Genomic DNA, 21,318 nt, shown 5'->3' with positions numbered 1-21,318 from the left:
GCAAGGAAATACATTTTTCTGTCCTCAATACAAAGCATTATGTTTGGGAAAATCTAACACAGTACATCACTGAGTACCACTCATATTTTCAAGCAGGATGGTGCCCGCATCATGTTATGGGTAGGCTTTCATCGGCAAGGACTTCAGAGTTTTTTAGGATAAAAATCAAAGAAATAGAGCTATGCACAGGCAAAGTCCTAGAGGAAAACCTGGTTCAGTCTGCTTTCCAACAGACACTGGGAGACAAATCTACCTTTCAGCAGGACAATAACCTAAAACGCACTGGAGTTACTTACCAAGACAACATTGAATGTTCCTGAGTGGCCTAGTTAGTTTTGACCTAAATCGTCTTGAAAATCCATGTCAACACTTAAATGGCTATCCAGCAATGATCAACAACCAACTTGACAGAGCTTGAAGAATTGTTTTAAGAATAATGGGCAAATATTGTACGCTCCAGATTTGCAGCAATTTAAGAGACTTACCCAGAAAGACTCACAGCTGCGTTAAATACTTATGTAATGAAAATATATTAGTGATTTATTTTCCATTAATTAAAAAAAATATTAGACATTTTCTTCCACTTTGACATTACAGAGTATTATGTATAGGTCGTTTACAAAAAAATGACAATTAAATCAATTTGAATCCCACTTCGTAACACAACAAAATGTGGAAATAGTCAAGGGGTGTGAATACTTTCTGAAAGCACTGTAGGTGACCACTCAAACAAAAACCAGACATTGTTTTTCCATTGGAATTTGGTTGTGCTTTTAGATGGTTGAAAGCATAGTGATAACACATTGGGAATTCAACAACGTTTCTGCTGTCTTTTTGAGAGTGAATTTAGGTTGTAATCTCATTGAGCAACATCTCAACCATATATTACCCAATTTTCCACATTTACATTTTGTGGTGTGGGTATGGTTTTGATACAGAGCTGATGCTGGTTGACTCATACAGATGACTGAAACAAAACCATTTTCACATTCACATTTCACAATATTCACATTTAGCCACCTCATGATTAAATGTAGAAGTAAACCCAGAAAACAGAAGTGTGTTTTTCCAATGAAGTGACCTTCTGTAATGTGTTGATCCAAAACCAAAACTTGACTTCTCCCCTTCCCCTTCCCCCTCCCACCCTCACCCCACCACCTCCTTGAGACCACAGAACCTGTCTGGGAAGTCAGGTCCAATGATCATGAGGATGAGAGCGGTCTCTAGCTCGTTGCCTCACTGCAGCCCTGGCCGAGTATTCCCAACTTACTGTATTCCCATACAGTATTCCCATCTTAATTGGCCACCGGGTGTGGCATTGACTGAATGGCTGTCCTATGAGGGAATAATGTGCAACAACCACTATCTGCTTTATTATCAAGGTATCTTTGCTGCTCAAAGAACCAATGTCTGGTGGATCGTACCGTGTATCATTCTACAAAGTAGAAGGACTAAATGACTGACTAATGATAATGTGTCCATTTTAAATGAAGTGCCTTATCCATGATATTCATATTACTAGTTAAACAGGTCCAAAGTGCCTATGATATTCTTGAGAGGAATCAGTGCAACATTCTTTGATAAATGATTTAACATGTACAGTGTTACAAGTTGCTGCTCATCAAGGCTCTGCAGTAACTCATGACCAAATGTTTTATGTTTTATTACAGGTTTCTCCGATGTTTAGGGACTTCTCAAAATACAGCTCTACTAGTTGGGCTCTGATACAGTGAGATGCATCAGACCTTTAACGATGATGGGAAACTGTAGTGACCTAGCACTGAGGGGAATATTTGTTTGAAGTTTATTAAATGTGATATCATTAAAGACAGTCAGATTCAGAACCACTCAACTTCATCTTTTACATGGGGTGCTTGAATCTTATGTTATTGCACTCATTCATACATTTGAAATACATTTGAGATTTCTTTCTCTTGTTTATTTTTCATTGAACCTTTTAGCCGGCAAAGAAAATTCTCACAGGAGAAATGGCATGGTAAGATAATTGATATTCCTGCATTATTGTATTTAAAGTATCATGAGATAAGCTGAAGGATGCCTTTGTGATTTATCTATGTTTTGGGACATTATGACTTTTAACAGTATTTCTGTGTTATGTGCCTTGAGACAACTCTGCCAGTCAATGGATATTTTTATTGCTCCAACGTCCGTCCGCCCCCCCCCCCCCCCCCCCCCCCCCCACCCCCATAAATGGTTTTGAGCCGTGGGAAAGATCTCAATTGCATACTCCTCATGTCCTCGCTTCTTGTTTCTTTCTCAAAACCCATTGGATAAGAAAGCCAGAGGTCCTTCCCCTCTGGCTTTCTCCTCCAATGGGTTTTGAGAAGAGATGCGGAGAGAGGACATGAGTATGCAATTGAGATCTTTCCATCATTTATTTTGCAAGTTTTGAGACCATGTAACATGTTTAATTTTAATAAAGATGTGTTTGTTTAAAAAAGGAGACCAGGAGTATAATTATTGATGGTCAATGAATTGAATATCAGTGGTGATAACATGCTAAACATTTTTTTATGCACACACACACACACACACACAGGTCATGTAACAGTACATTAGAGGACACTGTCACCTAGTGGATAATGGATAAACTGTTTTATTTGCCAATGGTTCTGCTTTACAAGATCATAATGAGAATACCATCTTTGTTCCCCTGAGTCTCTCTTGTTGAAGCTATAAACATGTGTGGATACATACATTAGGCTACAAATGATAGTGTAGGACTACATTACAGTCATGAACAAACTTACTAAATGACCTCGCTAGGATTATAAGTGTCCTCTGACTCTCTCCCCCTCCACATGACCTCATGTTCCATGAAAATGTGCATATTTAGTCAAACCCATTAGGATATTCTGACTAATTAGGCCTGTTTATTCAAGTGGCCTTGCTACTGAAAATGTCATGCATAAATCCTGTAGCTGACGCAGAAGCACCACTACCTGGTGCACATGACGAACAACCAGGAAGTTGCCAGTGGTGAATAGGATGATGTATCTCTTGGAAGCTAGGGGTGTGATGAGCGTGGCACAGAGTGGGTTCAGTAGAGGAAGGTCTGCCACGAAGGCCCTGGTGACAGTTAGTACAGAGATAGTACAGAGATAGCCAAAGAGTGTTGTGTATTTTGACATTGAGAAAGTTTACGATACCATTTGGAGGGAAGGGTTGTTGATCAAGTTGAGTGCATTAGGCATTGGGGTCGTCTGCATAACTGGATCATGGACTTCCTGTTCGATCGAGTCATGTTGGGGTCAGAATTGTCAATGGGGTAGAAGAGAAGTGGGAATGTGAAATATGTGATGAGGAAGAAGCTGTAGGAGTTGTGGAAGATTGGTCTCTAACATGGGGGTTTAGGATGTCTGTGGCCAAGTCCTGCTTTATGGTGTATTCTAGCAGGACGGTTAAAGATGTTATGCTGAATATATACAGTCAGGATATAGGCAGGGTGTCTGAGTTTAAGTATTTAGGTATGTGGTTTGATGAGAGGATTACATCGAAGAGACATGTTGAGCATATTAAGTGTAGTAAGGTGATTGGGGGTCAGATAGACAAACACTGTTGTATATGTACCACGTATGGATCAGGTCATTTTTGGATTATGGGTGCTTTGTATATGGATCGGCAGCCAAAACTCTACAAAGCGGGGCATTGTAAAGGAAATGGCGGCGTGTAGTGTGGAGGAAATGGAGAAAGTGTTTGAAGAAACAGCTGTGCTGGAATGCAAACAATACGGATGTTAGTTCTGATCAAGGACCAGAATGGTCGGTAGTGACAAGACACAGGACGAAGAGAGATCATGGTACAGAAAGCAGTGGAGCGTCTAGTAAAGAAATCATGAAGAGAGCCAAGGTAGGAAGCAAGAGTAATAATGTATTGGAGTGGAAAGTGGTGATAGTGTTTGATGAGACCACAGGGCCTCACTTACACCCTATCAGACTAACTAATGTCGTAGAGAAAGAGGCAGGTGAAGTGAAATTAGCTTGGCTCATTGGAAATGGTTGATTGTTAATATTATGTGGCTGCCAGGCTCAACAAGATACGATTTTAAAAATGGAAAAGCTTAATGGGAAGAAGATTAAAAGCCATGTCTGTCCCTGGTGCTTATGCTAGGTTGAGGGGAGTCCCACTGGGGTCCCAATATGTATGATATTAAAGAAAATGTGAAGGAAGGCAGAGTGATTTAAGCCTAAAGGTTGATCAAAGTCGTGAAAGCTTATCAGTGATGCTGAGGTTTGAGAAAGTCTTGCCGGGAAAAGTACAGATAGGATTCCTTAGTTTCAATGTTAGAGAATTTGTCCCATGTGCACTGTGGTGTTTTAAATGACAAAGAATGGGACATGTAGCACACTATGTGGCAAGTGTGGAGGGGCACATGGTTACTGTGAATGTGGAAACAATGTGAAGGTTAAGTGCTGTAATTATGGGGCAGAACATAAGTGCAGCATTTGTTGGATGCCATGTACAGAGAGATGCTAGAGGCTCAGAGATACGGGATCAGTCATGATGTATCGAATGCAGAGGCCATGAAACAGATTGGTAGAACTACCATGTGGACTGATGAATCTTACATGGATGTACCTGTAGTAAGTGGACCTACTGTCTGGGCTGGTGCTTCTGATGGTCCTGGCAGTGTGGAGGCCCAGTTCAGAAATCTTGTGCTCATGACTGTGCGGTGTCAAAGGACTTTGATAATGAATGAAGTTGACTTAATAGCTTTTATTGGTAAGGTTATCAATACGACTCGGGTTGAGGAAAGCAGAAATGCCAGGTACAGAGAGATGCTAGAGACTCAGAGATACGGGATCAGTCATGATGTTTATTGGTAAGGTTATCAATACGACTCGGGTTGAGGAAAGCAGAAATGCCAGGTACAGAGAGATGCTAGAGACTCAGAGATACGGGATCAGTCATGATGTTTATTGGTAAGGTTATCAATACGACTCGGGTTGAGGAAAGCAGAAATGCCAGGTACAGAGAGATGCTAGAGACTCAGAGATACGGGATCAGTCATGATGTTTATTGGTAAGGTTATCAATACGACTCGGGTTGAGGAAAGCAGAAATGCCAGGTACAGAGAGATGCTAGAGACTCAGAGATACGGGATCAGTCATGATGTTTATTGGTAAGGTTATCAATACGACTCGGGTTGAGGAAAGCAGAAATGCCAGGTTGAAGGTTATTGTGGAGGCGGTAAAGCAGATAAGGGTAAGTTAAGGATTTATTTGGTTTAGATAAATTAATACTTTTCTTTATGCTAGTACAGAATTGGGCAGATCGTGATTGATCGTACATTCCAGAGCAGTAGGTGGCGGCATGCACTTAAACCATTGTTTGCGGACCACCATGATATCATCGAAGAAGAAGAAGTTGTTAGATATTCAGGTCCCGCTGGGCCGCAGGGAAGTGAAGTCCTTGATCAGGGCAAAATGACTTAATCTTTGGCAAATGGAGTGGGATATTAGTAGTAAGGGGAGGCAATTTTATTGTGTGCTCTGGTCATTAAAGGAATAGGTGGGGTGTATGGGATGTAGAAGAGGAAGTTGGGTGGAGTAGACTACGGGTTGGGAACACAGGTTTGAATGCCACGTTGTGGATGGTAGGGAGACATGAAACAGGTCGGTGTTTAGTGGAGGAAATGGTGTAGCATGTGTTGATATTTTGTGAACTGTATGATGTAGATCGGGAGATATTGTGTGAAAGTGTTGGAGAGGCTGTTTGGGGGAGGGAAGTGGTGTCAAGTCTCTTTCACCTTCTTCGAGGAACGGGAAAAATGAAGAGAATTTAATGTATGTAGGCTGTGTCTGGCTTCGCGATCCAGTACAGTAGGTGGCAGTGTATGCACCTTAAATTGTATGCGACCCGCCAACCCAATCCCAAAGAAGAAGAAGAAATCGCCAATGAAGCCATTTCTGTGCGTCGTGATCTGAGAATGCTTGTATTCCAGGTAAGTTTTTCCTTTAAACTGCGAATAAAGGTGTTTCAAAGCTAGGGGCAAATTCATATTTATACCCAGCGAGAGTTATTATTCCTTTATGTAATTGTGCCATTTGCTCTTTGTGCTACTTGCGATGTTGTGCGCCGTGGATAGTTTCAGTTTATATTTCATCGAAAATGAGTGACGTTACTAATGTTCATAAAATCCACCACATTCTATTATATTCAGCGATGTATTTGTTTTATTTTTATTTAAGTCAACTTAACTCCTGACTTTTGTAGCCAAGTAGGATACATTTTGTGATCAATGCACATTACCCAATCAATACACACCTGGCTGTAGGTGTGTTCATACTAGCCCTGTCTGTGCTGGCTATGATACAGTACATACACTACATAACCAAAAGTATGTGGACACCTGCTTGTTGAACTCCCTCATTCAGGGGAGTTGAGCCCCCCCCCCCCCCTTTGCTGTTATAACAGCCTCCAGTCTTATGGAAAGGCTTTCCACTAGATGTTGGAACATTGCTGCGGGGACTTGACAATAACAACACTTACCAGTTGACCGGGGCAGCTCTAGCAAGGCAGAAATTTGACGAACTGACATGTTGGAATGCTGGCATCCTATGATGGTGCCACGTTGAAAGTCACTGAGCTCTTCAGTAAGGTCATTCTACTGCCAATGGTTGTCTATGGAGATTGCATGACTGTGTGCTTGATTTTATACACCTGTCAGCAACGGGTGTGGCTGAAATAGCTGAATCCGTTAATTTCAATGTGTGTGTGTACTTACACCTTGTACTTTGCAAGTCAATCAATTCCATTGATTATTCCTGTGCCTGTATGTCAGGATGTCTGCTGCAAGCCAAGAGAACCGGACAGTGGAGGTGCTGGGAGTACCAGAGGAGGTGGAGGAGGAGCTGTTGTATTTGTACTTTGAGAACAAGCGTCGTTCTGGGGGAGGTAATCTGGTGTCTGTGAAGCTGGAAGGGAGCCGCGCCTTACTGCTGTTTGAAGAGGCAGAGGGTAAGAATGCATTCAGTCGGTGTAATTATTGGGATCGGATATGTTTAAGGCCAATAAGTTTCACAGAAGATACACAGAAGTCTGATGTCTTAGCAACGTCTAGTCATCCTGTGGTCCACAAATTCATGATAATATTGTACCAAAAAACTATTCATCCATGGCATGCTGATTATGTCTGTGTTTGATTGACAGTTGCATCAAGGGTCCTGTCTAAAAGAGCACATGTCCTGAGCAATGCTGAGCTGACCGTGAGGAAGCCTGCGTGTAAGGATCCACGGAGGCTGCTGCTGCGGGGGGTTAACCCATCCAGCTGTCAGGAGCTGGTGGAGCTGTATGTAGAGAACATGATGGGGATGGACATGCACGACTACACTCTGTACCCCTCACCTGGCAGGGACCTGGTCCTAGTACACTTCCATCAGGCCTTCAATAAAGGTTTGGGGTTTTCCTATTAAGTTGAACCCCCTAGAGTCGATAATCTAATTAGCATAAATGTATCTCCATAAAAATCTGCCAGTTTAAGCTAGAGAGATGTTTTTTTTTTGTTGCATTGGGTGAGCCTCAATCCACCGCATCCACCGAAGTTGCACTTCCACATCTGCGGTTAAAGGTGACAGAGCTAGAGCGGTGTTTGTTAGACCATGAGACATCTGCGGTTAAAGGTGACAGAGCTAGAGCGGTGTTTGTTAGACCATGAGACCAATGTTCCATCTAAGCTGCGGCAGGCGCGCAGCTCACCGGAACTGCCATGCAGAAGAAAGATCAGCCCGTGCAGAGAAGCACTAAACTTTCTAGAGTTTTACCCCTTAGTTAACGCTATAAACGTTTCTCTTTACTGTGTCAATTGTGATCGAATTAACACGATTGAATTATCCACTTTCAATGCAACATATCAAAACAAAACTAACTATGCAAGAGATTTTGTAGGCAGAACGCATCTGAGTAGGATTGTATTGACACGCACGACTCAGCCTGAACTCTACACAGACCGGTGCGACATAACTAATCAGAACTGCAGTAGGCCTATATGCAAATAAAACATTGCCATATATGGATCTGTGCCATTCACTTTGAACTGGACTGTGTTTACAGTATGCGTAGACGCGCTTGTTTTGAGATCAAAGCGAAAGTTGCATGTAGCCATGTGCAGGGCTGGTTCGGTCCTTGCCGTTCTGCCGCCATAGGCGAGACCCAAAAATAGCATGAGACATCCAGAAAATTGGTCTTCTCACAAAATTCTCTCTAGCGTCCAAACGGTTTGACCTACAAACTATTATGACCCCTCTCGGACATAAGAGGGACTTGTCTGTACTGCTGATCTGCCAACTTCTGTCTATAGTGTCCGAACATTTTGGGCTACATGTCGGTTGTGTTGCTATCGGATGACCACAGTCCTTACAAGACTCATCTGAAGGTCCCCCGGATACCAGTTCAAACATTTTTATGGAAGTATACTAAACAAAAATATCAACGCAACTAGGGCTCAGCGGTATACCATATTTTACAATATACATGTGTATATATATATATATATGTATTGATGCAAAGACCGGCTAGAGTTTTTACTTTACCTTCCATAATGGAATTTCAAGGTGTGGTTTGTTAAATGTGATACACCACTCCGGCGCTTATAATGTATGTTTTCTATAGTTCTGTCATCTCTCCCTTCTGCTGCTGCTTAATGCTGCTGAACACACAAAGCCACGCCCCCTGTTGCTCAAGGAGAGAGTAGTTGCTTGACCACAGTCACAAGCACACCTCATTCAGGGGAGTTGAGCCCCCCCCCCTTTTCGATAAAAGTTAAGTATCATCACAATCAAACCGTAGATTTTAAGTAATTGAGGACGGCTCATGTTTTGGGAAACAATATAATTACAAATATATTGTAATTGGCTATGCTTTTGCATACAATATAGTTAATTTGTGAATTATTCCTTATTTTGCATGCACAGACTTCCAGAAGCTTTGCTCAAAGATCTCTAAGAAGACTCTGGATGGAGCGCAGATCGCTCTGGAACAGATCGATCAAACTGACTCCATCCTAATGGAGAACGTGCACCCCAGCATCACAGCAGACATGCTTACTCTGTACCTGGAGAGCCAACGGGGTGGGCGCCTTGAAGTTAAGGAGGTCACCATGATGTCAGAGGGGGTTGCCAGGGTCTCCTTCCTGGACTTTGACTGTAGGTTTAGAAATGTTTTTATGCACTGTATCTCTACCGAATGTTTGTTTGGATGTAAGTTATTAAGGACGTCATCCATAAGGGCTTCATCTGTTTGTGTACAAGCGGTTACATTTTAGCTGTTGTATCCGTTTTTAAAGTAATTATGTTAGATTTTGTAACTACCGGTCAAAAGTTTTAGAACACCCACTCTTTCAAGGGTTCTTCTTTATTTTTACTATTTTCTACATCGTAGAATAATAGTGAAGACATCACAACTATGGAATAACACATATGGAATCATTTAGTGACCAAAAATGTGTACAACAAATAAAAATATATCTGAGATTCTTCAAATAACCACCCTATGCCTTGATGACAGCTTTGCACACTCTTGGCATTCTCTCAACCAGCTTCATGAGGTAGTCACCTGGAATGCATTTCAATTAACAGGTGTGCCTTGTTAAAAGTTGTGGAATTCCTTTCCTTAATGCGTTTGAGCCAATCAGTTGTGTAGTGACAAGGATCGGGGGGGTATACAGAAGATGGCCTTATTTGGTAAAAGACCGAGTCCATATTATGGCAAGAACAGCTCAAATAAACAAAGAGAAACGACAATCCTTCATTACTTTAAGACATGAAGGTCAGTCAATCCGGAAAATGTTAAGAACTTTTAATGTTTCTTCAAGAGCAGTCGCAAAACCATCAAGTGCCATGATGAAACTAACTCTCATGAGGACCGACACAGGAAAGGAAGACCCAGAGTTATCTTTGCTGCAGAGGATAAATTCATTGGAGTTACCAGCCTCAGATATTGCAGCCCAAATAAATGCTTCACAGAGTTCAAGTAACAGACACATCTCAACATCAACTGTTTAGAGACTGTGTGAATCAGGCCTTCATTGTTGAATTGCTGCAAAGAAACCACTACTAAAGGACACCAATAAGAAGACTTGCTTGGGCCAAGAAACACTAGCAATAGACATTAGACAGATGGACATTTGTCCTTTGGTCTGGAGTCCAAATTTGAGATTTTTGGTTCCAACCGCCGTGTCTTTGTGAGACGCAGAGTAGGTGAACCTGATGATCTCCGCATGTGTAGTTCCCACTGCATTCTGCAGCGATACTCCATCCCATCTGGTTTGCGCTTGGTGGGACTATAATTTGTTTTTCAATCGGAAGATGACCCAACACACCTCCAGGCTGGGTAAGGGCTATTTTACCAAACGGAGAGGGATGGCGTGCTGCATCAGTTGATCTGGCCTCCACATTCCCCTGACCTCAACCAAATTGAGATGGTTTGGGATGAGTCGGACCGCAGAGTGAAGGAAAAGCAGCCAACAAGTGCTCAGCATATGTGGGAACTACTTCGAGACTGTTGGAAAAGCATTCCAGGTGAAGCTGGTTGAGGAATGCCAAGAGTGGAAAGCTGTCATCAAAGCGAAGGGTGGCTATTTGAAGAATATCAAATATAAAATATATTTTGATTTAACACTTTGGGTTACTACATGATTCCATATGTGTTGTTTCATAGTTCTGATGTCTTCACTATTATTCTACAATGTAGAAAGTAGTAAAAATAAAGAAAATCCCTTGAATGAGTAGGTGTTCTAAAACCTTTGACTGGTAGTGTATGTCAATGCAACATATAAGCTATAAAGCCGGGTTATAAAGCATGCAAATTCTATGCAGCTGTTGAATGCATTTTATTCCCTTCCTTGTTATTGCATCTAACAGCAGTGGAACGTGTCCTTAAACAATCACATAAACTGGAGGAGACAGATCTGACGGTCAGGCCTTACTTCTCCTTCCTCCAATCAGAGGACAGCTCCTCCTCACCCCTGACCTCTCCCCTGACCTCTGTGAATGGAACATCAGATGGTAGCACAACGGACACAGAGCAGACAGACAGTGGTGGTCAATCACAGACTGATTCTCTCCCTGCAGACAGTACCAGTGACCGTTCTCAGTCCTCACACAAGGCTACCTCTGAGCCTCTGATCCCCCCTCTGTCCCCCCCTGTGTCACAGGCAGCAGCAGCCCAGGGAGGCATGGGTGACCTAATTTCGACCCCAGAGCCCATGTCTAGCCACATTTCCGTCCCAGACCCGGTGAAACTCACCCTGCTCCAGGCCAGTCCCCTGCCCCAGAGCCTCCAGCTGGCCCACCAAGGCTGTAGCGTCCAGATCAGGGAGGACGGGGTCCATATGGCCGGGCCTGACCGGCCAACGCTGGAGCAGTTGAAGAACGCTGTGTTGGAGTTCCTTGGGGGCGTGGCCCAGGCTCATCTCACCTTTGACCCAGAAAAGGCCCACTTCCTGGCCAAACAGGAAGTGATGGACAGGCTGCTACAAACGTTGAAAGAAAACGGGCTGCCGTCCATGTACACTGTGTCGGACTGTGTCGTCATGGTAACGTCTCTGTCTCCCAGCTTGGTGAGCCAGGCATGTAGCATGTTGAAGACTCTGCTGTCTGACTTCAGTATCCCTGTGGACAGAGCGTACGAGTGTATGCTGTACGCCCAGGAGTGGACTGGCTTCCTCCAGTCTCTGACTCTTTGCTCAGCTAAGGTGTCCGAAAGAGGACAGATAGATGTCCTGACTCTGAGAGGGTTGGAGGAGGAGAAGCAGGCTAAGATAGTGGAGTTCCTCAGTACACCCATTGAAACGGAGGCTATCATCTCTATGGAGTCAGGAATGTTGAAGTACATCCAGACCCACCATCATCAGCTACTGGCTGATATGAACCAGGTGTCTATCTTCCCTCTAGACGCACATGGCGTCTGTGGACTCAGAGTAGGTGTTTTACTTTTTATAAAAATCATAAAAGCATGCATTGCATTATATAAATTCAACACAGTATATGCTGTAATTCTCTCATACCCTTTTCACACTCCCGAGTCAAGCTGATCTATACTGGTTACACATGCTGGAGAGGACAATGTGAAAAGAAAATCTCAGCCAGTATAGTACGGCTAAAATGTGCATGCTATCGTGAAAAGGGTATCGGATGTCTTGGTAAATGGCCTTATAAACCTTCCACCTCCTTTTAATCATCCATGTGACTGTGATTGGTAGATCCAAGGCAATGCTGCGGCATGTCAAATGGCCGATGAGGTTCTGAGGGGTGTGGTGTTGTCCACCGAGACCAGAACCATCACGGTGAAACAGACGGGCGTGGCGCGGTTCCTCATCCAGGAGGGGGAGGGGACCAGCATCCTCAGGGAGATGCAGACTAAGTTCCAGGTCTACATAAACATGGAGAAGGTGCACTGGGAACCCCTGGACAACGAGGTAGTTGGCTCAATGATAAAGACATTAATATAGACTGTATCATTACTAATTAAATAGCAAATTACTAATTAACTAGCAAATGTGGTAGCCAAATTACAATCTGCACAGAGAAAGGGATTTGTTTTCTGTGCCATGGATTTGTTCCTCTACATTTGATAGATTCTTTAAAGGTTTGCTGTATTTTTTTATTGGGATAAGTATGGTTAAAGACATGCTCTGGAACTTAAGTAACTACTAAGTATTTCTTTAAACCTCCCGCTTTGAGCTAGATGTGTAGTTGATACATGCATAATCTACACTGGACAAAGATATGAACACAACATGCAACAATTTCTATGATTTTTGACTGATTTTATATGAATTGTAACTCCGTAATTAAAATAATCTCATCAGGCCCTTGTGTATGGATTTCACATGACTGGGAATACAGATTTGCATCTGTTGGTCATGCAGTGCGACACATCTCCTTCGCATAGAGTTGATCAGGCTGTTGATCGTGGCCTGTGGAATGTTGTCCCACTCCTCTTCAATGGCTGTACGAAGTTGCTGGATATTGGCGGGAACTGGAACACACTGTTGTACACGTCTCTCCAGAGCATCCCAAACATGCTCAATGGGGTACATGTCTGGTGAGTATGCAGGCCATGGAAGAACTGGGACATTTTCAGCTTCCATGAATTGTGTACAAATCCTTACAACATGGGTGCCGTGCATTATCATGCTGAAACATGTGGTGACGGCGGCGGATGAATGGCACGACAATGGATCTCAGGATCTCGACACGGTATCTCTGTGCATTGAAATTGCCATCGCTAAAATGCAATTGTGTTCGTTGTCTGTAGCTTGTGCCTGCCCATACCATAACCCCACCACCATAGGGCACTCTGTTCACAACATTGACATCAGCAAACCATTCGCCCACAAGACACCATGCATGCTGTCTGCCATCTGCCCGGTACAGTTGAACTGGGTATTAATCAACGAAGAGCACACTTCTCCAGCGCGCCAGTGGCCATCGAAGGTGAGCATTTGCACACTGAAGTCGGTTATGACGCCGAGCTGCAGTCAGGTTACTAAGAGGGAAGTAAACCCATTTGAGAAATAAGCTGTTTGTGCGTACGGAACATTTCTGGGATCTTTTATTTCACCTCATGAAACATGGGACTAACACTTTACATGTTGCTTTTATATTTTTGTTCATTGTATGAACAGAATTAGTGTCTTACCTCAGTTAGCCACGAAATCTTTACTTTGAAAGGGCCTGTTTTTCCAGAAACTGCTGAGTCATTTTCCCCCACGCGGGCCAGCCCCCCTAGCAATTCGAGTCCTAGCCAATGAGCTTCAGTTCATTGCCATTTTGAGTGACAAATAGCAAGATGCACAGAGAGCAATAACGTGGTGGATATATGACATACTAAACCATTTTTGAGGATCAATTTTGGGTCATGAGTGCTACTTTGAGAACTACCGGCTAAAAGGTAATAAGTACTGGAGAATCTCTTTAAGCCTATGGTGTATTTCAGAGACATATGTATTAGTGCATTCGGAAAGTATTCAGACCCCTTGACGTTTTCCACAGTTTGTTACGTTACAACCTTATTCTGAAATGGATCAAATATATTTTTCCTCATCAATCTACACATAATGACAAAGCGAAAACATGTTTTATATCATTTTTTTCCCCCAAAATAAACTTATTTACATAAGTATTCAAACCCTTTGCTTTGAGACTTGAAATTGAGCTCAGGTGCATCCTGTTTCCATTGATCGTCCTTGATGTTTCTACAACTTGATTGGGGTCCACCTGTGGTAAATTCAATTGGTTGGACACGATTTGGAAAGGCACACACCTGTCTATATATGGTTCCGCAGTTGTTGTTTTTTTTTTCTTTTTGAATTTTACCCCTTTCTCCCCAATTTCGTGGTATCCAATTGTTTAGTAGCTACTATCCTGTCTCATCGCTACAACTCCTGTACGGGCTCGGGAGAGACGAAGGTTGAAAGTCATGTGTCCTCCGATACCCAACCAAGCCGCACTGCTTCTTAACACAGCGCCATCCAACCTGGAAGCCAGCCGCACCAATGTGTCGGAGGAAACACTGTGCACCAGGCAACCTTGGTTAGCGCGCACTGCGCCCAATTGTGCGTCGCCCACGGACCTCCCGGTCGCGACCGGTTACGACAGAGCCTGGGCGCGAACCCAGAGTCTCTGGTGGCACAGCTACTGCGGTGTTTCCTCCGACACATTGGTGCGGCTGGCTTCCGGGTTGGATGGCGCTGTGTTAAGAAGCAGTTGGGTTGTGTATCGGAGGACACATGACTTTCAACCTTTGTCTCTCCCGAGCCCGTACGGGAGTTGTAGCGATGAGACAAGATAGCCCTCTGTTCCACAGTTGACAGTGCATGTTAGAGCAAACACCAAGCCATGAGGTCGAAGGAATTGACCGTAGAGCTCTGAGACAGGATTGTGTCGAGGTACAGACCTGGGGAAGGGTACCAACATTGGAGGCCCCCCAAGAACACAATGGCCATCATTCTTAAATGGAAGTTTGGAACCACAAAGACTCTTCCAAGAGCTGGCCACCCGGCTTTGGTCAGGGAGGTGACTAAGAACCCAATGGTCACTCTGACAGAGTTCCTCTGTGGAGATGGGAGAACCTTCCAGAAGGACAACCATCTATGCAGCACCTCACCAATCAGGCCTTTATGGCAGAGTGGCCAGACTGAAGCCGCCACTCAGTAAAAGGCACATGACAGCCAGCTTGGAATTTGCCAAAAGGCACCTAAAGACTCCCAGACCATGAAAAACAAGATTATCTGTTCTGATTAAACCAAGATTGAACTATTTGGCCTGAATGCCAAGTGTCACATCTAGAGGAAACCTAGCACTGGGAGACTAGTCAGGAGTGAAGTACACTTGACGAAAACCTGCTCCAGAGCACTCGGGACCTCAGACTGGGGTGACGGTTCACCTTCCAACAGGACAACGACCCTAAGCACACAGCCAAGACAATGCAGGAGTTGCTTCGGGACAAGTCTCTGAATGTCCTTGAGTGGCTCAGTCAAAGCCCGGACTCGATCAAACATCTCTGGAGAAACCTGAAAATAGCTGTGCAGGGACGCTCCTCATCCAACTTGACAGAGATTGAGAGGATCTGCAGAGAAAAATGGGATAAACTCCCCAAACACAGGTGTACCAAGCTTGCAGCGTCATGCTCAAGAAGGCTGTAAATGCTGCCAAAGTTCCTTCAAAGTATTTACGTTTTTTAAACCTGTTTTTGCTTTGTCATTATGAGGTATTGTGTCGATTTGATGAGAGGGGGAAAAAATGTCTGTTACGTTACAATGTGGAAAAAGTCAAGTGGTCTGAATACTTTCCGACTGCACTGTATTCTGGTATGTATGTTGTATATTCTAGTTGTCATCTCTCTACAGGACATCTTTGAGGCTGCGTGGAATATGACGTCCCATCAGAGCTTCCAGAGAAGTTCTTTACAGGCCTCAACATCAGTTCTGACTCGCACTATCCAGACTTCCAACAGCCTCTCAGCTTTAGACAGAGGTGCATACTTTCATTTTACTCTTCTCATATCAATCAAATGTATTTGTAAATTCCTTTGTACAACATTTGTCACAGTGATGCACAGTAACCCATCCTGGACTCTAAAGAGCATATGGAAGCACGGTGGCCAGAATAATGTTCAGAGAAGGTAGTTATTCTATTGGGATTGTTGTTTTGCAATTCCTCACTGAAAACCTACGTACTGATCCCAGGTCGTATAGAGGAGGCAAAGAGGCTGTTCTCAGCCATAGATGAGACGGTGGACTCTGGCCTCTCCGGTTTGACCGGAACCACTGACATGGAGGAGGATCTGTTTCCGGCCGACAAACCCATGGCCCCGAGCTCTGACCAGGGCCCAGACAGGGACAGCGCTAACGTTGAGGTGGAGGAAGAGGCTCCACTGCCCCTGGTGGAGGGAGGGGATAGTGACGATGTGGGTGCTACTGCTCCTGTGGTGACTCAGGATGGAGAGATGTCCCGGGCCATGCAACTCTCCACTACCCTGGAGGAGGAGGCGCAGATGTCCCTGGCCATCCAGTACTCTATGGAGACCACCAAGAGGTCCCTGGCTGACGAGGAGGAGGAGCTGCAGAAGGTTCTAGAGCTGTCCAGGAAGATAACGAAGATGACTCGGGATGATGGCGGTGCCATGCCTACCGCTTCCCTCCCTACTGCTGGCTCCCACCTCGATCAGGCTGTCCAGGTATCTCTGCAGGAGGCCATTCAGTCAGCCAACTCGGCAACAATCTTTGTGTTCGCAGGCTACAGTTGTGACCTGGTCAGAGTGGACATTGCCCTGAACAAGAGGGTCAGTAATAAACAGCATAAGGAGAAGCTAGTGCACCGCAGCCTGAGGAGCCTGTCTCCGTATCACAGGTACGTGTGTGTGTGTGTACAGTTCTATGTATTTTATTTGTGGAAAATCTATATTGAATTCAGTCACATTTTTTCCCGATTTTGAGTTCAATATCATATTGGTTTATATAAAATACTTTGCAACAGTGTGAATGTGAACTTTTTTGTAAAGTTGCTTGCAGATTGCCCAATGGGCCAGGTGTGAATATTATTGTAGCATAAAACCCACCTAACCAATTTGAATACGATGGGAAGCCCATCAACAGTTGATGGCCCATCAGCAGGCATGGTAACTCTGTGAGAGGGTTTTGTGCATGCAGAAGCAGTCATGTATGCTTTTTACAGAATAGTGTAGGTTAACAGGAAGAATACACCTCTTACGATATGCCTTGCTCATATCGATATTAAACAGTATCATATGGAATTTTCAATATTGGTGCCCACCACTTTTTGAATTGTTTCATTGTCAATTAAATCAACTAATCAGGTGGTGTCTGGACCTCATCAAGAGGAAACACGCCGTGGAGGTCACCATCCAGGGAACTACGGCAATCATCTCCGGGTTCAAGGACTTTGTCACCGGTGCGATGCCGGACATGAAGCTGCTGCTAAGGAGGATCTCCACGACGACGTCAGACGCTGACATCCTGCGGACAGTGCAATGGGTGTGGCACGACCCGGCGTCGTCAGGGACGGAGACCTCGTACGCTCCGGAGGCGACAGTGTTCATGGAGAACGCCTGGAAGATGAGGCAGGAAAAGATCGACATCCTGCTCAACAACCTGCCGCACATCATCAACTTTGAGAAGATGCAGGAGTACAACGTGGCCTCTGGGAAGTCCCTCACCATCTCCAGGAAGATGCTGAGCTCCGATGACGTGTACTCGGAGATGCAAGGTAAAGAACTTAGCAAATACTGTATGTGAGCTTATTGTTATGGGGGGGGGGGGGGGGGGAGATAAGAATTACATTTGTGAGATGCTATTTCATTACTGATGCAATATCCCTGTTATTTTAATATTAACAAAGCTATTTAATGTTGCACCGTTTTCCTTCAAGCTATATTGCACTTATGTTGTTACGATATGTTTCTGTTTTTCAGATGAGGACTACAGTCTACTGTCCAACCTGCCTGAAACGTCCAGAATGAACAAGGATTCTGATGAGTTCCGGGATGTTGTGAAAGACTTCTACGACTCCATACAGGAGTTCCACAACGAAATCCGAATCATTAAGGTCTGTGGTATCTATCGACGTCTACAGCAACTAACCATTAACTTCGTATTGTATCAGTGATGTCGGAGTCCATTGCTCTGTTAATCTTATTTCCCAGGTTGAGAAGCTGATGAATAGGCTCCTGTACAACCAGTACAGACTGAAGAAGGCTAGTATAAATCAGAGTACCACTGACCCAGAAGTGGAGCGGACTCTGTACCACGGCACAAGCGAGACCAGCGTGAAAGAGATCTGTGTTCATGGCTTCAATAGAAGCTTCTGTGGAAAGAATGGTGAGGCCTTCTAATATAAAAAAAAGGCTCTAGTTCATCAGCGTTTTCATTTCATCATTATTTTCATTGTAGAAGATGTAGACTGTTGTAGTAATGTGGCCTCTTTTGTATATGCTGTGCAAGTGTTCTACTTTACTAATTTACTAATTTGGCCTATTGTATCTCTTTCTGTAATAATGTTTCTGTAATAATTTGGCCTCTCGTTGTGGTTTTTCTCTGCAGCCACTGTGTACGGTCAGGGGGTCTACTTTGCTGTGAACTCGGCCCTGTCCGTCCAGGATCAATATTCTCCCCCCAACGCAGACGGACACAAGTTTGTGTTTGTGACCAAGGTGCTGACTGGGGACTTCACTCAGGGCAGTCACTCCATGAAGACGGCTCCTCTGAAGGAGAGCTCTGACATACCCCTCCGATACGACAGCGTGGCAGATAAGACGGACAACCCCTCTCTGTTTGTGATCTTCAACGACACACAGGCTTACCCTGAGTATCTCATCACATGTCAGAAGATTCACCGCTGAGGGAGTGGGAGTTGATTGATATCCAAAGAACTGTTTGGTCAGTGTTTTATTTGTTGGTTTTCTCCGTGTTGAGAAAAGAGGATTCAAATAAAATTGTATTTGTCACGTGTGCTGAATACAACAGTGAAATGCTTACAAGCACTTAACCAACAATGCAGTCTTAAAAAAAACAAACACACAAAAAGAATAAGAAATAAAAGTAATTAAAGAGCAGCAGTAAAATAACAATAGCGAGGCTATATACAGGGGGTACCGGTACAGAGTCCATGTGCAGGGGCACCGGTTAGTCAGGGTAATATGTACATATAGGTAGAGCTATTCAAGTGACTATGCATAGATAATAAAAAGAGAGTAGCAGCAGCGTAAAAGAGGGAGGGGGGGGCAATGCAAATAGTCTGGGTAGCCAATTGATTTGATGTTCAAGAGTCTTATGGCTTGGGGGTAGAAGCTGTTTAGAAGCCTCTTGGACCTAGATTGGCGCTCCGGTACCGCTTGCTCTGCGGTAGCAGAGAGAACAGTCTATGACTAGGGTGTTAGGGCCTTCCTCTGACACTGCCTGGTATAGAGGTCCTGGATGGCAGGAAGCTTGGCCCCAGTGATGTACTGGGCCATATGCACTACCATATGTACTGCCTTGCGTTGCGTTCTGCCTTGCGGTCCAACAGCTGAGCTGTTGCCATACCAGGCAGTGATGCAACCAGTCCGGATGCGCTTGACTGATTAATGGGAATTCTATTTGAAAAAGGCTTCTGAGAATATACTGTGTATTGTGTTTGTGCTAATGCCCAAGAAGCAGGTATTTGGCGGATATATTGACACGGATGTTGTTAGGCCAGAGACTAAGTCGAGCCAATCTCCAGTGCATTTGGAAAGTATTCAGACCCCTTTTTCCACATTTTGTTAAGTTACAGCCTTATTCTAAAATGGATCAAATAAAAACAATCCCACTCAGTCTACACACAATACCCCTTTATTGACAAAGCAAAACAGGTTTAGACTTTTTTTTATACAAATGTATTTAAAAAATACGTGAATGTGATTTACATTTTTTAAAAGTATTCAGACACTTTACTTAGTACTTTGTTGAAGCACCTTTGGCAGCGATTACAGCCTTGAGTCTTCTTGAGTATGACGCTACAAGCTTGGCACCCCTGTATTCGGGAGGTTTCTCCCATTCTTCTCTGCAGATCTTCACAAGCTCTGTCCGGTTGGATGGGAAGTGTCACTGCACAGCTGTTTTCAGGTCTCTCGATTGGGCTCTGGCTGGGCCACTCAAGGACATTGAGACTTGTCCTGAAGCCGCTCCTGCGTTGTCTTGGCTGTGTGCTTAGGGTTGTTGTCCTGTTGGAAGATGAACCTTCGCCCCAGTCAGAGGTCCTGAGTGCTCTGGAGCAGGTTTTTGTCAAGAATCTCTCTACTTTGCTATGTTCATCTTTCCCTCGATCCTGACTAGTCTACCAGTCCCTACCACTGAGAAACATCCCCACAGCATGATGCTGCCACCACCATGCTTCACCATAGAGATGGTGCCAGATTTCCTCCAGAAGTGATGCTTGGCATTCAGGCCAAATAATTCAATCTTGGTTTCATCAGACCAGAGAATCTTCTTTCTCAAGGTATGAGTGTCTTTTATCTGCCTTTTGGCAAACTACAAGCGGGCTGTCGTGCGTTTTACTGAGGAGTGGCTTCCGTCTGGCCACTCTACCATAAAGGCCTGATTGGTTGAGTGCTGCAGAAATGGTTGTCCTTCTGGAAGGTTCTCCCATCACCATGGAGGAACTCTGGAGCTTTTTCCGTGACCATTGGGTTCTCGGTTACCTCCCTGACCAAGGCCTTGTCCCCCGATTGCTCAGTTTGGCTGGACGGCCAGCTCTAGGAAGAGTCTTGGTGCTTCCAAATTTCTTGGGGACCTTAAATGCTGTAGAAATGTTATGGTACGCTTCCCCAGATCTGTGCCTCAACACTATCCAGTCTCTGAGCTCTACGGACAATTCCTTCAACCTCATGGCTTGGTTTTTGCTCTGACATACACTACCATTCAAAAGTTTGGGGTCACTTAGAAATGTCCTTGTTTTTAAAGTAAAGCAACAACCAAAAGTCCATTAAAATGACATCAAATTGATCAGAAATACAGTGTAGACATTGTTCATGTTGTAAATTACTATTGTGGATGGAAACTACTGATTTTTAATGGAATATCTACGTAGGCGTATAGAGGCCCATTATCAGCAACCATCACTCCTGTGTTCGAATGGCACGTTGTATTAGCTAATACAAGTTTATCATTTTAAAAGGCTAAATGATCATTAGAAAACCCTTTTGCAATTATGTTAGCACAGCTTAAAACTGTTGTCCTCATTAAAGAAGCAAAAAACTGTCTGCCTTTATACTTGTTGAGTATCTGGAGCATCAGCATTTGTAGGTTCGATTACAGGC

At 44.0% G+C, this 21,318-nt stretch overlaps 1 protein-coding gene across 1 annotated transcript; it reads left to right on the top strand.

The window, feature by feature from the left end:
• Window positions 1–5,369: 5,369 nt before the first annotated feature.
• LOC139373562 (protein mono-ADP-ribosyltransferase PARP10-like) lies at window positions 5,370–18,991 on the top strand. Its single transcript, XM_071114221.1, has 12 exons — window positions 5,370–5,965; window positions 6,806–6,981; window positions 7,174–7,416; window positions 8,934–9,164; window positions 10,881–11,938; window positions 12,221–12,436; window positions 15,872–15,998; window positions 16,211–16,874; window positions 17,341–17,750; window positions 17,956–18,089; window positions 18,187–18,361; window positions 18,584–18,991. The coding sequence occupies exons 2-12, from the start codon at window positions 6,807–6,809 to the stop codon at window positions 18,880–18,882; spliced, it is 3,732 nt and encodes a 1,243-aa protein (XP_070970322.1). The 5' UTR covers window positions 5,370–5,965; window position 6,806; the 3' UTR covers window positions 18,883–18,991.
• The last annotated feature ends 2,327 nt before the right edge of the window (window positions 18,992–21,318 follow it).

The sequence above is a fragment of the Oncorhynchus clarkii genome, chromosome 18 (genome assembly GCF_045791955.1).
Source record: "Oncorhynchus clarkii lewisi isolate Uvic-CL-2024 chromosome 18, UVic_Ocla_1.0, whole genome shotgun sequence".
NCBI classification, from domain to species: domain Eukaryota; kingdom Metazoa; phylum Chordata; class Actinopteri; order Salmoniformes; family Salmonidae; genus Oncorhynchus; species Oncorhynchus clarkii.
Note: the sequence above shows the minus strand (reverse complement) of the source record. Positions and strands in the feature narration are given on the sequence as shown.

Excerpts from the sequence above, each read along its gene's own strand:
- LOC139373562 (XM_071114221.1), top strand. The coding sequence starts at position 6,807 with ATGTCTGCTGCAAGCCAAGAGAACCGGACAGTGGAGGTGCTGGGAGTA. Across the intron at positions 11,939-12,220 it reads ATGGCGTCTGTGGACTCAGA|ATCCAAGGCAATGCTGCGGC; the intron begins GTAGGTGTTTTA and ends TGTGATTGGTAG. Across the intron at positions 16,875-17,340 it reads AGCCTGTCTCCGTATCACAG|GTGGTGTCTGGACCTCATCA; the intron begins GTACGTGTGTGT and ends TCAACTAATCAG.